Source organism: Doryrhamphus excisus, chromosome 18, assembly GCF_030265055.1.
Source record: "Doryrhamphus excisus isolate RoL2022-K1 chromosome 18, RoL_Dexc_1.0, whole genome shotgun sequence".
Classification (NCBI taxonomy): Eukaryota; Metazoa; Chordata; class Actinopteri; order Syngnathiformes; family Syngnathidae; genus Doryrhamphus; species Doryrhamphus excisus.
In genome coordinates this window covers 10912084-10930037 of record NC_080483.1, presented here as the reverse complement: position 1 = coordinate 10930037, position 17954 = coordinate 10912084, and the positions used below count along the sequence as shown (strand labels likewise).

Sequence of the window (17954 nt, the reverse complement as noted above, 5' to 3'; positions counted from 1 at the left end):
GATTTTGTATTATTTAACATTATTTTAACAGAATATTCAGGAAGCACTTATTTGCTCTGTTGATTCAAATATTGTATTTCTGAATAATATAAAATATACAATATAATATAAATGACAAACATTTCGACTTTGTATTATTTAACATTATTTTAACAGAATATTCAGGAGGCACTTATTTGCTCTGTCGGTTCAAATATTGTATTTCGGAATAATATAAAATATAAATAATATATCATATAATTTAAATATAAATATAAAATCATTTTAAAAAATCTGATTCATCGATTAATCAAAAAATAATCGACCAATTAATCGATTACTACAATTATCGATAGTTGCGGCCCTACTCCTTACAGCTATTACAACATTGGTTCTGCTTGTTGTGCATTCTACTTGTTCATCAATAACCATGCTCTCAGTCCTTTCCACTTTCTCATACACTCCAGATCATTATTAACATTTTAAAAAATCATTAGTTTGTTATGACGGCTAACTAATTCCCATTCTGAAACAATGAATATTGTAATAATATAATATTTGAGTACTATATAACTTTGCTAACTAACAACGAGCACAAATACGGGGAGCTGTGATTTTTGTGTGTGTTAATTTTGGCCTTGGTGGAGGTTACATTCTAGTTGAAGTTTTTGAATTGAGTCCAAGCGAGCTTCCTCTGTTCCAGCAGCGAGGCGTGCAAGTTAATCAGGAATTTTTGGCACATGAGTCACATTTCAACACTCTTTTTGCTCTCCAAGACTTTTTTTTTGTCCTTCTGCTCCAAAGCAAAAAAAAAAAAAAAAAAAAACCCAGCATGCATGACCCTGCTCTCAAACTTTCATCAGTCTTGTGTCAAGCCGCAGGGGGACCGTGAGAATTCAAAACAGCGGATTGCTGGCCAAAAACAAGAAACGCACCACTGTCCATTCTGTGTTATGTAAAGGTCCTGCTTGCTGTCAATCATGCCACAGGAAGCCGGGGTAGCTAAACAAGCCGGCCGCGTTATGAAAAGAAACACGAGGGGCCGAGCAGCAAAAACAGCCAGCGTGTGAAAAAGCAGTTCATCAACTGTAAGTCAAACAAGCGCCTCATCCCTGAGACCACAGCAGGACTGGACCGCTTTGAATGTTGTCTCAGAGTCCGCGTACCTGTACTACACATCACTGTCAGTGGAGGGGGGGAATGATGGGGGGAGGGGGGGAGGCTGGTGGAGTCATATCACTATACCTTGCCAAATCTTGAGGAGAAGGTTCCCGTGAGGAGTGAGTGGAAAATGATGATGGTTTCATCCAGGTCCCAGATAAACACGCGCTGCAGTCAAATAACAGATACTGTAACGTTAGCCTTGTTAGAAACAAAAAAACATGTCAGTTATTCTGATAAGAAAATCAATTAAAGCAAAATATAACATTTTATGAAGGTAACAAGAAGTTAACTACTAGAATACTAATGTGTTATAGAAAATAAACACTTTTTAATTCCATTTTTTATTTATTTTTTAAATTTTTTTTACAACAACTGTTTACAAGTGTAAAAAAGTTTGAAATATGCATTATGTTAACCTTCCTCTTGTGTTAGCTTGAGGTCGGTTTTGACCCATGTATTAAATCAGCTATAAAATACACTAATAACAATAAGTTACCATCAAATTTGCTTCTCATCTGCTGGTATACTGGAAAACCGGTCAAAATGAGAATCCCCTGAAGTATACATGATGAGAAGAGAAGCTGGTTGTCATTGTGTTGGCTAATTGTACACTTATGATTTCAGTTTTGGCTCAAAATATTGCTTTATAATTATATTATTATTACTGGGTTGAAACCGACCCACAATACAGTGGTTATAATTTCAACCAGACCATTTTAAAATTTAGTAAAAATTATTTTTTGGGTTTTATTTTGTTGGAATAGAGTTTCCTGACAAAGTCAAAAAGCCTTAATGCAATAAACAAATGTTATGTGATTATTTTTGTGCATTAAAATGTAAAACTGGTCAGAAGAAGGTTAAAACAAAAAACACCATGATACACCAATCTACATCTTTCAGATACTAAAGCTGTGTTTGCTTTAATATTAATATTATTATAGCGTCTGGAGCAGGGGTGGGAAAACTGCAGCCCGTGGGCCACATCAGGACGGCAAAGCGTTTTAATCTGGCAACATGACTTGCAGTGCACATTTGAGTCATATCTTGAACAAAGAGGCAATCCAAACAACACAACGTGACACACAACGTATCCTACCTACTGTATGTGTGCAAAAGACACAGGCCAAAAGGCCAAAATAATCCTGCCGCAAGCCATGCTGGGTAGCTTGTGGTACTGTCTCTCAATATTTTGCTGTATTTGTTGCATTTTTCACCCCGACACTCAAAAATGTCTGGTTTTGATTCCAATAACCTCTCTAATTTCGGTCCCATTTTCTGGATAAAATTATTGAACGTGTCATAGCTGCTCAACTAACAGCCTGTTTGAATCATTCTAGTCCGAGTCTTCCCTCACAAATCATCAACAGTTCATGCACATCATTAGCTGCTCCTCCTCCATAGCCTCTTTACCTCAAGGTGTTCCCCAATGTTCCGTGCTTGGTCCTCTCCTCTTCATCCTCTACATCCTCCCACTTGGCAACATCATCTGTCGTCATGGCTTCAGTTTCCACAGCTACTCCGATGACATTCAGCTATACATCTCCACCACCTCCATCAACTCCAATATCTACTCCACCCAAAACTTGGATGGAACACAACGTCCTCAAACTCAACAGTGACTAAAAAGATATAGTCATCATTGGTCCCAAAAATATCACAAAATCCACCCATGACTTCTGTCTCCAACTTGACAGCACCACCCTTATTCCATCCTCGGTCATCCGCAACCTGGCAGTTTCCTAGACGTTAGTCTTTCATTTGAACCCCACGTCAAACAATTAACTAGCCCAACTCCGTCCATCACTTACATCCTTGATCCATGCATTTATCACATCCAGAATCGACTACTGCAACAGTCCACCTCCACCCGCTCCCGTGAACACATTACCCCTGTCCTTAAAAACCTCCACTGGCTTCCCGTCCCCCAACTTATTCATTGTCAAAGTTCTTCTCATTACCTACAAAGCTCTCCACAATTGACCCCACCATACCTCATAGACCTTCTCCATCCAAAGCATAAAAGGTTCTCTTATCAAATTAAATCATTTTCTTGTTGTAATAACATTTTTACCTCAATGTCAGCATCCAAAGGAGGTGCGGGGTCATTGACTCTTTTCCTCCCCCTCAGCTTCCCGTCACATCCCCTTCGTGTTGAGACTCCGCCCCTGTCTGCTTCCTCTTTACCAGGAGTGGGGGGACTGGGTGGCGGGTGGTACTCTCCTAAGATGCACCATGTCTCAATGTCAGTCTTATTCTACAGATGATTCTCTGCATCAACAAATGTACCTGTGTGAGACTCTGGGCTGTGACTGGGTAACATGATTGGGTGCTCCGGGTGCTGATAGGCTAGCGGGGCGGTGATGGCGGCAGGGCTGATGTTGCTGCTGCTCAAATAGGGGCTGTTGTAGTGATGTGATGTGTTGTAATAAGGCGAGTACTGACTCTGGCTGTAGCTGGAGTACGATGAGAACTCCTGGCAAAGAAAGCAAAGTAAAAAAGTGAGCGGACCCTGGACTGATATTTCCGTATCGTGAGGACATACTCACTTGCTGGGTGGGGTTGAATGGCGTGGAAGTGGAGATGGCATGGCCGCCTTGGAAAAGTCCCGAGGAAATCCCTGCACCTGAGTAATGATGGGAAGGGTAATGGGTTAAAACTTTGAGGTCACTTCATGACCCAAATTCCATCTAGTATTGATGAGTCACAGGTTATTGGATCAGTTGAAAGTGATTTATGTTGGACACACAACAACAATACAGGTGTTACGTCTGAGTCAAGCCTGTACAGGAACGTCTTCCTCCTTGGAAAGTTTTTACCTCTGTCATGCTTGATTAATGATATCTTCTAATCTTATCAACCATGCTTGACAATTCTCTAATTTGAGCTTTCCAAATGATAAATTTGAGGTGGGGAGATTGTCAGCCCTGCAGTGCCCCCAAGATAGATGAATTATTGCACTTTAAAATAGGCAGCAGTCATTCAGTGACACATGTGAATTATTAATCATGATTAATCATGATTGAATCATTTGAAAAACGTGATTCATCTGATTTACATGGAGCAGATTGCCACATCTAGCGAAGTTAGAAACTAGAAATACCAACACCCATTTCAGTTAGACTAAAAGGTCCACCCTTTTTTGTGTGTATTATTAATCGTGATTAATCATGATTGAATCATTTGAAAACCGTGATTCATCTGATTTACATGGAGCAGATTGCCACATCAAACGAAGTTAGAAACTAGAAATACTAACACCCATTTCAGTTAGACTAAAAGGTCCGCTCTTATTGTGTGTGAATTATTAATCGTGATTAATCATGATTGAATCATTTGAAAACCGTGATTCAGCTGTTTTACATGGAGCAGATTGCCACATCCAACGAAGTTAGAAACTAGAAATACTAACACCCATTTCAGTTAGACCAAAAGGTCCGCTCTTTTTTGTGTGTATTATTAATCATGATTAATCATGATTGAATCATTTGAAAACCATGATTAATCTGATTTACATGGAGCAGATTGCCACATCAAACAAAGTTAGAAACTAGAAATACTAACACCCATTTCAGTTAGACTAAAAGGTCTGCTCTTTTCTTGTGCGTATTATTAACTATGATTAATCTTGATGAATCATGATTGAATCATTTGAAAATGTGATTAATCTGATTTACATGGAGATGGGACGTTAAAAATGCCGTGCAGCAATGTCCTGTTTTGTTGAACTCCCAAACCCCGTCATGCAAATCATCAGCACCAAAACTCAGCACCCACTGTATGAAGTAGAAACGTTAATTGTAAATCATAATTTTTCATAATTCAACTTTCTTTCACCGGGTCCTTTTCTTCCTCTCTGTTTCATGACAATTATAAGAAAAGAATGAGTCATTGGAAGCTCCCTGGCAACCCAACAATTTTCAAAATAACAATAACAATAACAAAAAGTCCCATATTCCCCATTTGCTTTCACTGCAAAAGCACAACAAGGAAAAAGCAACATCCTGCAAACATTTGTTTTTTTGTGGCAGTTTGTGGCCATGTGACTTCTGCACTCCTGATTTATGCATAAGCACATTTTTCAAACACATTTATTTTGTTTGAGAACGCCGTCTCTCCAATGGCCGCTGTGGAAGGCAACGTGGTCACTGTGTGTTTACAAGAATATTTACATTCCTGCATAATGTCTGACATCTGTAATTTCTACACAAGAAAAAGGAACGTCGGGGGAAAGAGTGTTGTAGGAGAAAGGAAAGAAAGAAATGTAGAGCATCAGACAGGCTGCACGGGGGTCGAGTGGTTAGCGTGCAGACCTCACAGCTAGGAGACTCGAGCTCAATCCCACTCTCAGCCATCTCTGTGTGGAGTTTGCATGTTCTCCCCGTGCATGCGTGGGTTTTCTCCGGGTACTACGGTTTCCTCCCACATTCCAAAAACATGCTAGGTTAATTGGCGACTCCAAATTGTCCATAGGTATGAATGTGTGAATGGTTGTTTGTCTATATGTGCCCTGTGATTGGCTGGTGACCAGTCCAGGGTGTACCCCGCCTCTCGCCCGAAGACAGCTGGGATAGGCCCAAGCACCCCCCGTCTTTGATGATATCGTCAACATTTTTTTCAGGAAAAGTTTTAACAAGGACCTATTATATAATGAAGTTGGGCTCACTGTGACATCACAGGGAGCTGGTGTTAAAAAGAACTGTTCAGAGCCATCCATAATGTCTTTCAGGGCTCCAAATGCCCAAACCTCATTATCTGAAACTGCTTTTTGGGGAAAATTAATAATCTATTGAGAATAAAGTCACCAATGCCTTAATTGATGCTTATGTTTTGCTTTTTTCTTTGGTGTTTTAATGCTCTTGTCCAAAGCTTTCTATTAAAGTCAACCATGCTCGACTATGACTTTACTTTAAAAACAATTTTGTACGGTTAAAAAAGGCTACATTTTGTACTTGGAATTGAGTATTACTGATGGTCTAAAGTACAAGCAGATCATTAAAGTATAGATATAAAGATTCCTGCCATTAATCATATATAATTAACGGAACCACCTGACCAACATGAGTTCTTAATGAAAGAATAATAGTCATCATCCTGTCCAGACAACTATCTCTTTTCTCTTTCATGTGCTCTCTCCGGTTGCATCTCATTTATATCGCCCATGTCAATAAACCTGCTCACACCCTTATGAAATACACTTTAACCTCTGCCCTTTCGCTCACAAGGTCAATTTCACGCCGCTTTTGAAAGCACGCTTGACCAAGTGGTTATGTTGCAGAATAATCGCAGTGTTCTTTTTTTCCTCCCTTGCTTTATCCTCCTCTCCCTGTCTGTTTTCTCACTTTCCCTCCATCCTCGCCATGCCTGTTGTGCAGGGAAAGAGAAAAGAAGGGGGCTTGATTTGACCCTCAGAATAGAGGAGGTGGGAAGGGGGTGTGTGGGGGGGGGGGTGCAGAGACGTTTGACGCCAAGAGTCCAGACCGCAGCTAATGGGGAACAGGTGTGGGGGAGGCAAAGCCAGGGAGGTCACGCATACCGAGACGAGAGGTGAGAAAGGAGAGTGAAGAAAGGACGGACACACTGTCCAAGGCAGAAGTGTCTTATGATTATGAATATTATTATTCAATATTACTGTTATTGTCATTCAGCCTCACCGTGTGTGTGTGAGTAACCGTACAGGCTCTGACTGGTGGGGGCGCCACTGAAGTTGGAGTAGCCCAAAAGTCCCGTCTGGGACCCCGGCGAGTGGCTTAGGCCATCTTCTGTTTTGATGTCTGCACACACACACACACACACACACACACACAGCAGACATCATTGTTATATTATTATTCATTGTGGCTGTAGGAAACCTCCTGATGTAGTTTGCGTGGCGCTTGCCCCACTCAGCAGACAACACAATGCTGACTGAGCACCAAAAAAGGATCAAACCCCTGATTATTTTCAGATATATTTTGGTATATTACATTGTTGTGTGTGTGTGTGTGTGTATACTCACTGTAGGAGGGCACTCCGTAGCCTTGTGTGTGATGTGTGTAAGGCGCATACGGTCCGGCAGCTTGAAGGCTGGGGCTGTACTGAGTCTGTCCGTACGCCGCCATGACGCCTTCCCCCAGGAGATGATCCTGACAAAGAACACAGTACACATAAAATAGACGCACACTTACAATACTGCAATATTATGGTGACTGGAGTGATGTAATTTGTTATTACGTTTCAAAATAAAGGTTATGTAAATCTCACCAGCTGAGGCGTTGAAAAAGTGTGAACTCGTGGATGAGAAGTGCTGCAAAAAGAGATGAAGGGCAATGAATTTCTGTTCTGCATCCTTGTGGTGTATTATAGCGATCTTTATAGTGATCTATCAGTGCTCTGTTGGATGTGTCTGCTTCTTCTTATTGGCTGTAGAACATTGTCAATCCAGTCCTTTGTGCATGACTGCCTGTTTGTTGTTGTGTGATCGCTAGCTGCTAGCAACATGCTGAATGAATGCAGAAGTTACATGGCTTTAAATGAATCTTCGGTTCATGGAGGAACAATGGTGCGTTGAAGGACCGCCGAACAAGTGTGAAATTACAACGAAGAAATATTATCAGCCTTGTAAAACAGTGGTCTGCAACATTTTTTTGATCCAAGGACTGGCTTTGTTTCCCATAAATATCTGGCAGAATGTACATTAGCCCCCAATAACATAAAAAAATGTAACTTTATGCATTCTCACGTAGTATCAGCATTTGAGACCAAATATGAAGTGAAAGAAAAACGGTAAGAATACAGAATAATAGTCTATCTGTGCAGCGTGGAGGAATGTTAGCACATGCACAATGGTGTGTTCAAGGATTGTCGAACAAAGTGGTACAGGTCGCTGCTTGCAACAAACAACATATACAAAAAAAATCTGCAAATTTTGCAGTGTGAGTTCTGAATTGCGAATGTGCATGGATTCACTTTTCATGGTTGTCTCTGGCTGATTTACTGGCTGATTGTATGCTTTGGACAGTCGACTATTTCAACACAAAATAAAAATTGCTAGAAAATGGACAAAAAAATCAAGGTATTTTTTTTACTGCATTAAATGTATTCAAATTTTATGCAAATAAAAAACAATAATAAATGATATGATGAATTCGTGTTTGGACCCCTGCTACTTCCTGATAGTGTGTGATGTAATAAATGATCCTCTCACCTTTCTCTAAATAGAAGTATTCTCCACTTGCAGTCACGATGCTGTTAGTCCGGTTGCTGTCACGTCCTCAGCTGTCCTACAGAGACAAAACAACCGACAACCATCAGCACTCAGGTATGCATATGAGTTACGCATAGTGACAAGCCTTGGGCACAGTGAGCGTTCAAGAGGTAGGCAGTCTTACCGAGGGAATTATGTCACAGGATGATAGAGAAGCCATGTTAAAATCATGATTCAAGCTAATTTATTGATTACTGGTAATTTGAATCGTTAAAAATAGTTGGTATACCAATGTTGGGATCAATATTATCCATATTTGGAGGGAAATGACGACAAATCCAGCAGATACAAAAGTACAGGTAGCTTACACTGGCACAGGATTTGTCTGCGATCACGAAGCATAGGGGTGACGTTGGTGACGTTATTGTTGTTCGTCTATAGTTTGTGCGTGTGCACACATGCAAACGCATCTTTAAATTATTCAAACACATGCAAACATCTGTAAATAGATTATTATTTTGTGTTATGTTCTAAATCTGTGAATTAATGTAGTCATCAAATCTTTAGTAAACAGTTGTTTAACAGATATTTAAGTTGCCACTAAAGGTAAGTACGGACAAAATATGGTCAAAATCAGGTGTTTTCACTGAAACCTCCGATTTATAAAGACCCCAAAAGGCTACAAACAAACTCATTTTTAGCCTAAAGTTTCCATGTTTATCTAGTCCCAAAACTCAATATTCTGTAGGTCTTCAAAGTTAAGCAAAAATGCCCCAAAACTAGCAGTATGGTGCTCTCTTCTTTGAAAATGGCTGGTAGTATATGAGTTATGTAATTTCGTCCTCTGCTGCTACATGCAAGTAGTGAAATCTATTAGGTATCCATTTTAGTAAGCAAAACGAGCCCATAGGAAACACCGCACACTGGTGGAGGGGAAGATGAGTGGAAGCTCAGATGTGGACGACTGAGGGGTGAAACTGAACCTAAAACAAACCCTGCAGTCAGACCACAAGGGCGGCGAGTAGTTGGGTTAGGGAAGGCGGGGTTAGATGGTTCAAAGGGGTCACACAGCCAGCTTCATGTGAGTTCCAGGGTTCAGCTCGACCACTGCTTCCTACACCCATATTAAGTTTGACTGGATTACATCACAGGATCCCTATTATGCACAAGTGACTTTTTAATGATGCTCTAGTGTCAATATGTATCCCTAAAGCATGTTGATCAGCACCAAGTGTGAAAAATATATCATTTTTCTCACTTATTTGCTTATATAAGTCATTATTCCTGTTCACATCGTCAATAAATGTGTAGGTGCTGAGTCAGTTTTTTTTCTGAACGACTCTGGTTACACTCCTTAATGACCTTGCGATACTTTGACCTTTTTCTTATCGAAGCATCTCCATCAACGGACTGACAAGGTGACTTGTGCTCATGCCATATGGAAGCCCACCTGGAGGTCTCCATTTGGACAGACTGTCTACGGGTGGGGTTGGATGTGGAGGGTGAGGGGAGGTTCGGAACACTATCATTGTGTTTCCTGGTGGGACGTTGCGAAAACTGATGGTTCAACAACGTGATTAATAATATCATAATTAATTAGATCTCTGTGTGGAGTTTGCATGTTCTCCCCATGCATGCGTGGGTTTTCTCCGGGTACTCCGGTTTCCTCCCACATTCCAAAAACATGCTAGGTTAATTGGCGACTCCAAATTGTCCATAGGTATGAATGTGAGTGTGAATGGTTGTTTGTCTATATGTGCCCTGTGATTGGCCGAAGACAGCTGGGATAGGCTCCAGCACCCTCTGTGACCCTTATGAGGATAAGTGGTAAAAAAAATGAATGAATGAATTGCTACTGGGGTCTCTTCCTCGTAAAAGTTCTCACTTTGATTTGTTTGTGAAAATTATAGAATAAAGTTTTTTGCTCACTTTTCCAAATGCATCAATCCCAATTATGCCAATTTGACAATCCCATCATCATCCCCTCCACAAATACATTACAGTCCTGGGGAAATAATGGATAGTATTTACAGTATTCCTTCGCCACTTTGCGCTTTGACTTTCGCAGCTTCACTCTCATGGTTTTTCAAAAATATATTAATAATAAATTGTATTGTTTTGTGGTTGAATACAGCCTATTATTTGTGAAAAATATTCATATTTAAGCTTTTTTTTGAAAATTTATTATTTTTTACATTCACAAATGTTGTTATTAGTGACAAAATATGCAAATGTATGCAAAATTTATGTATTTTGTATTTGTTATTGATTATTATTAATATTTAATTACATAAAAAATTGCTAAAGGAACTAAAACACAAATATAAGACATTCAGAAAATGCATTGAAAGACATTTTGATGATGCGCAGTATTGTACACTGGTCACTAGGTGTCAGCAATGTTACTGTAATGTTCGGTGACACACACACACACACACTCGACTTGATAGCTGGAACAACAGCCTTTTATTGCAGCTTTGAATGCTCTCACAACAGGCACACTAATTCCCAACATGAGGTCCTGTTGAGATCGTAACCCATGGCAAGCTAAAACTCTACTCTGAACCCCAACATCACTTCCTATCGGCCCCACACTCAGCTCTTTTAATACAAAATACATGAGCACAAGTCTTGTTTATGTCTTAAATGGCTTATTTTCTGTTATTATGTCAACTATATTGGGTACTATAATTGTAAAGATGACCATAGGGGTGTTAGTCCATGTCTAGAGAGCTCTACTACTGCTAACAAATGTATTTAGAAGGTGTTTAACAGGTTTTATCTGCTCTAACTATTAAAAGATTCAATTTATATAAGAGTCATCTATCATCTTATGAAAATATTTGTATATGAAATCCTGTACTTCACACGATATTACATTTAACTACTTTCCAGATACAGTCCTACCGTGACGCACTACATGCCATTTTAAAAAAAAGACGTAATCATATTATTTTTATGGATGTTTTAACACCTGGAAAGCACTTCTGTTGTTGTAAAGGTTCTCTATAAATGAAGTTATCACATAAATATAATTTTACTATAAATCACAGACACTTTCAGTACAAAATCCTTGATCATGAAAATATATTTTGAAACACCCAACCACCGTCCAACCGTCTCAAAATCTCATCACCGCTGTACAACCTTCACTGTGTTTACATCATCAAACCCACAACGGGGAAAACTTGAGCAACCGGTCCGAGAGGCGATTAATCCTTTCTCTCGACTGGCAACTTTTTCCTCGAATAACCCAAACACGCAAACGCCTCACTAATGTTTTATTCTCGTCACAAGGCTGGATGACAACGACAACAGATGCTGAGCCGCTTGGAAAGAAGAACGATCTAATAAATCTTTGGCAGGGGTGAACCTGCTACAGACACGGTGTAACTTTACCCCCCTCCAGACATGGTGGGCTTCCCCCCTTTTCCACTTGACTAACCAGTGCACCCCCCCCCCCCCCCAACTAATGACAAGCTCTTTGTTCAACACTTTATCTCTTTGCACCCTTCTAAATGACTCCATCTCCCCTCCCCTCGAAGGCTTCCTTGACCTCACACAAGGATCACCTATGCCAAAGCGATGGACCAAGTCTCGCCCAGGACCAGTGCCCCTGAGATGGGGACAGCTGGCAGACCCCCCCCCGCCCCCAGCAGCCTGCAGGGGTTGCAGGACTAGCCTGACCCCAGTCAGATGGTGGTCCCTGCTCCCAGGTGAAAAACATCTGGTGTAGTTGGACGAAGACGGAGGTCGCACACGCGCTCAAATGCTTCCCTGAACACACACACACACACATACACACACTTGCTACTTTAATAGTTATTTCAACAAAGACGTTTGCACCACAGCATCTGCTAACAACCCAAACTCACTACCAGGCCGACGAAGGTCCAATTACTTATTTGCTGCTACATTGACTGTGTGTGTGTGTGTATCTTGCAAATCGATAATATCACAAACAACCACAACAGTATCACAATACAGCAACTGTGCCAATAGAGATCCCACACAAGGTGGCAAAATGAAGTGTGGTACTGGTTGCAATCAAAGCCGACTGGCCCATTAGGTAATATAGGCAGATGCTAAAGGCGCTGTAGCCTCCAGCGGGTGCCAAAAAGTATTTAGTATTATATTAAAACTAATTATAGTTTTGGTTCGAACACCACTCCCTCACTCTATCGCATTTTTTCCCAAAATAATGAATGATTCTGTTTAGTGGTTTACTATGGCCTTCCTATGGTTTTCCTATTATCAGTCAAAAATATTGAAAGACATTGGTGGGACATGACGTTATACGTATTACATTACAACACTGTAGTCAGCGATGGCACATGATAAGTGAATTAAATGTATCCTCCCATTCCTTGTGGAAGTGGTAAGTTTTTGGCTTCTTGCTTTGTCCTTTTTGCCGATTTCATTTGAAACATCCTAAGTTTTGCATAAGTAGATTGGAGAGGCTAACTAGTTAGCTCAGTAGCTTGCTATGCTAGCAGCATCCATCTTTTATGTCTCTGCAGTGATCCGGTGGCCTTCACAATTTGATGTAAATAAAGAATAAAAGGAGTGTAAAGGTGACTAAAAGGGTTTTATTTCATTTCAGGGCTCTAATTATGTTAAACTCATACTCATAAGAACATAATAAATATTCCATGTTCTAACTATGAAAATATTAAATTTATTAAAATTGAATTGAAACCGCTATAAATGCTTCAATCATCATCTGTATTAATTTAACCGCAGTCAACTTTAGTAGTCATATAGTGGTCCACAAAAGCAAATAACCACTCATGCCTCTACGTAGTACTGGGTCAAAGAAGATCGGCATTAAAACCTGGGGCTGTAGGAAACCCCCTGATATAAAAAAAAAACATGGCAGTAACTGCATTTGAAATATCATGAGCGGTCAGAATCCAGCGACTTCATCTACCTCTGCATGTGATTTTTGAAATTTTAAGATACACTTAACGTAGATTTTAAAAAATATATCTGTATTTAATTATAATTAATCACAAGTTAACTGTGGACAGAATTTGATTCATCATGATTAATTTATTTTACATGACTCGCAGCCCTAATAATAAATACTATTCTTTTTTTCTGCTATTATCTAAAATCCCTTGACTATGGTTTGAAAAAAAAATCACAATTCATTAGTTTAATTGATTGCAATTTTATTAAAGAAACTCCCGAATTTAATTGACTCTTATTTTTAACAATACTGTTCTTTTACACTTGGTTGACCCTGGTTGATGTGAGAAGCGCCACCTAGAGGAGTCATCCAGTACTGACCCAAGAAGAAATCAAATTGGATTTTTATGCAGCTGGACAGTTGATGAACATCTAAATATCCAGTGCTCTTGTATGCATCATTTATGCCAAGGGATAATTATACAGTACAATGCAAAATGATTTGTTTGTGTAAGAGGGTAAGTTTGTGTAAGAGAGAAGGCAATGAAATTGGTGTTAATATTGATGGAAGGAAAAATGGTGGAAAAAAAGCCGAGCAAAATTCAGACACCTAAGAAAATACTCGTGCACCCGCAGCCTCTTATTAAGTTTCAGTGGAAAGTAAAGATTAGTATCTGTGGGGAGGGAGAAAAAAAAGAACTGGTGCTATGTTGTGTATGTGTGTGGCTTTCGTGGAGGGACAGCTGTCTTCTGCTGACAACACGGTGTTGCAGGTTTTGAGTCTGACTGGTTCTGCCTGCACGTCTGCTAAAGACATGACGGGCCACAATACAAGTCTCTTCATGAGTGCAGAACTCCCTGGAGGATTTTAATGGGGGTAAAAGTGTTCAAATGTTCTTCATCAGTCTGGAAAAGTGTTTTTTAATGTCTTCTCCTACTGTGCTTCCATACGATCACGCCTCGATGAAACATATGAAAGTAGTGTGATATGAAAAACACAAGAAATGAAATAAACGCAAAAATAGCACGACTGAAAAACCAACACACGGCATCCTGCATATGTCTGAATTTTGTCTTAATTAACTGTCATGTATTATTTACTATGAAATCTACACTAGTATTTATAAAAAATATATATAGTATAGAAAAAAATCCATAATTGTACTTTAATTACACTTGAGATAAATTTAATTTTTAATAAAAGTAGTACCACGAAATGCCCAAAATGTGGCCAAAAAAAAATCCAATTAATGGATTCACACTTTATACAGAATTGCACCAAATGTTGATCGAATCTAATTTGTCCCACCCCAATATGAAGTTTGAAGAAAATTTAGTAATTTTTTAATATCATTTTGGTAGCAAACAAACTGCAATGAAAACAGCATCCATTCAACTGCATGTGTTTCAAAATGTGAGGATTATTTATACTATTTCTATATAATATCAGTCAGTTATTTTGTTATACATACATAAACATATTAAATAGGATTTTTTCTCACTATTTTTGATGATAAATCACATTATTGTAGATGCACTTAGAGCTTATTTTGCTTATTTAATAACGATAGAACATCATAAAAATGCCCCATAATATTAATAAAATTCCTGCATTGTCACCAATAGATTCTAATTTGCCATATTTGTTGTTATTATTATTATTGATTTTGTTATCTTGCATTAAAATGCACCATCCAGAAAGATATTTATTTTTACTTTTTTAAAGTAAAGGATAAAAAAAAGTAAAAATAAATAATTTTTTTTAAAGTAAAGGATAAGCGGAGGAAAAAAAATGGATGGATAAAGTAAAGGATTATTGTTTTATTGCTGATAGGTGAAGACAAATCACTTGATTCTGTCACTGTAGTCCCTATTACATGTAATAGTTCTATGTATTTTATACTGTCCTATGTCGAGAATGTACCACCAAATTTAATGTGTTTTTATATTTTTAGTCACCAAAAAATTTAACACCTTAGCAGATTGTAATTATTTTAACTCCTAGGACTTTGAACACAACACATGAATACCAAGTGCGGTGTAAGTGATCTTTTCCACACTTGACACTGAAGCTGGTGGTCTGACTGCAACAGAAGCACCAAGAGGCCAACCTGAAGTGAAATTTATAGGCAAGCCAGTGCAGATAAAGTCAGGAAGAGCGAGCTCCCCATTGAAAATATTTATCATTCCACAAAGGGTTGGCTTACTGAGAAGTGGGGGTTTGGACTTAATTTGTGTTTTCTTAAGGAGGAGGGTGGGTGTCTTACAGGAGAATTAGCAGCAGAACGTTTTTTTGGGGGGGCCTTATTCGCAATTTATTAGTGTGTGTAATAAGAGCGCATAGAGGTGGGAGGTGAGTGGGTGTCCATAAACGGTGGCGTGGATATTATTAGGAGACAAACCACGGCACTAAATCAAACACACTCCCACCCCACCACTGTCGTTGGCGTGTGTGCAAGTACAGAATATGTTTTACAGCTTCATGTGATACCGCAACACACTTTTTACATATAGAGGCGTTGGTTTTATACTGAGAAATACTACACTACATATCTGCTCTACCAGTACTACAATATTGACTTTACAAAATACACACAGTGATGCTCATTTTGGCTGAATCGGATATGTAATTAACTAAGGTGCCATCAAAACTGAGCATAATTATCTTTGTGTAGGGAGGATGGTTGTATTGGATCTCATTAAGGTCATTAACGCGAATGACAAAAAATTTCAGTTTCCCAAAAACTGCTGTAAAATATCATATATATTTTTTTTCCACTTAAAACAATTCCATATTTTGTGGGATTTTAACCCTTTTAAGGCCAGTATGCTTACTAAAAAAAACAATTATCTATTATCCGTTACAGAAAACAGTAAAAGTCACTTTGCTGCATGCTTTGAATAGGAAAAAGTAGTGCCATTGACTATTTAACAAAGTACATATGTATATAAAAAAATATAGAAATTGAATGCAAGGAGCAAATGTGTCACGTTGCCATTCTAAGCTAATTTAAATAATATATATGATTACTCTTTAATATTATAAAAATCAAAAGCCATTAGTAAATGTTATTGATTTAATTCATATTTTAATGTAATTCATTATTAACTGTCATTGGCTGTCGACCAGTTCAGGGTGTACCCTGCCTCTCACACAAAGTCAGCTGGGATAGGCTCCAGCATACCCTAGCGACCCTAGTGAGGCCAAGAGGTATAGAAAATTAATAAATGAATAATTTTTATTCAACATTGCAAAGATGGCTTGAAAATAAAACTCTCCAGTATTTTTTCAGGGTTAAACTGGTATTTCTGGTAAAGAAATACACAGAAATGTGTGGTCATTTTATTGAAATGATGTGCAGAAATATGGAAGTGCATTTTAATGCTTGTAAAAATACAGGGCGCGCGAGTTGGAAAGTGCAAGGGGACGTGCGGGGGTTGTATGAAGGGGGTTCTTGAAAGATATGAATACGGGCTTTTGAAAGTGCCCCTAATTTAGTTAATGAGGGTCCCTGTTTGGCTGCACCATTGCACTGTTCAACACTTCACCCAGAAAAAGGAAAGAATAAGGTGTATAATATATATAGAATAATGACTTTTTATTATTATTTCTTTTATTATTTTATTTTAGAACCTTGACTTCTATTTTACCACATTGTTATATTACCTTATCATTTTCCTAATTAGCAAGGAATACATTTGGAATACAGGAAGTGAACAAATGTATGGCAGTTGATGCAAAACAAACGGTGGGTAGGATTAAATAGGCTTTGCTTCTTCCTACTCTTTTTTGGACATGTAGAATTATGAACTATAATATGTAATATAAATAAAAACCTTACCATTACCATATATTATTTTTATTACTTACTTTTTTGTAATTTCACCATGTAAGGCAATTATTCAGATATTGGTGAAATAATTGCATATATTTATATTGATAGTTCCTACTGTATAGTTTTACCATTGCAATGGGTGCAATTATCTTTTTTATTTGGTAATGGTAATGGTTTAATTTGAACATTTCAACATGCATCAGATTACAGATGAGTGCATCCCATAATCAGTTCACAGTTCCACATGTCCAAAAGGGGTAGGAAGAAGCAAAGCTTATTAAATCCTACCCCTCCATCTGGTACTTTTACAATCAGTAATTGTTACATTTGTTCACTTCCTGCTTTCCTAATATAGTTTATTTATTTTTTTTAAATTTTTTGTCACGTACCGAAGTAAGAGGTGATATGACCATAATTCAAAATAATTCAAATAAATCCAATATTTTTTGTGATGCCATGTTTTGCACCTGAGCTCCACATTTCACTAGACCTTGTAGATACATATACTTATTTGTATATTGTGCAACGTGTTTGTTTTCTATTGTACGTATGTTTTGTAACATAATGTACTTTCATAATGTCAATGTAAGTGTTAAAGTGTGCAAAATTAGGGTTTAGAGTAGTGTCTGAATGTCAGTTATAAATACTGTTATTTAACAAAGTAAAGTGTAATATATGCATACAAAATATATAGGAAAAATGAAACTATTTTGGTGCTTACCATCATTCTGCAGAAAATGCGATTATCCATGAGCAAAAAAAAAAGTTCAAATGTTTAAAAAACAATAAGAAGCTGGACGCTCCACTGGCGAGTTCGTCTTTAGTCTGCCAAGTCTTCCTCATGCAAGTCTTCCTCCTCCAGCAGCAGCAGCAGCAGGAGC

The 17954-nt window shown here is 38.4% G+C and overlaps 1 protein-coding gene and 1 long non-coding RNA gene across 3 annotated transcripts in view; one reads left to right on the top strand and one right to left on the bottom strand.

Annotated features, from left to right (window-relative positions):
- The window catches only part of LOC131106128 (uncharacterized), an 18977-nt gene extending 8667 nt beyond the window's left edge, over nt 1-10310 (top strand). The window contains exons 2-3 of the long non-coding RNA XR_009120053.1: nt 8360-8440; nt 9721-10310. This is a non-coding gene — a long non-coding RNA (uncharacterized LOC131106128). The remainder of the gene's footprint in view (nt 1-8359; nt 8441-9720) is intronic.
- Nucleotides 1-17954, bottom strand: part of eya2 (EYA transcriptional coactivator and phosphatase 2) — a 27635-nt gene extending 9681 nt beyond the window's left edge. The window contains exons 1-9 of one of the 2 annotated variants that reach the window (XM_058054921.1): nt 17795-17954; nt 8327-8402; nt 7384-7426; nt 7139-7265; nt 6795-6914; nt 3690-3766; nt 3430-3616; nt 3215-3363; nt 1225-1308 (exon numbers count right to left, since the gene is read on the bottom strand). In XM_058054921.1, the coding sequence (XP_057910904.1) occupies nt 1225-1308; nt 3215-3363; nt 3430-3616; nt 3690-3766; nt 6795-6914; nt 7139-7241 (720 nt within the window). In that variant the 5' untranslated portion in view covers nt 7242-7265; nt 7384-7426; nt 8327-8402; nt 17795-17954. Of the gene's footprint in view, nt 1-1224; nt 1309-3214; nt 3364-3429; nt 3617-3689; nt 3767-6794; nt 6915-7138; nt 7266-7383; nt 7427-8326; nt 8403-8510; nt 8805-17794 lie in introns of those variants that run through there. The other variant, XM_058054922.1, reaches the window with a different exon arrangement.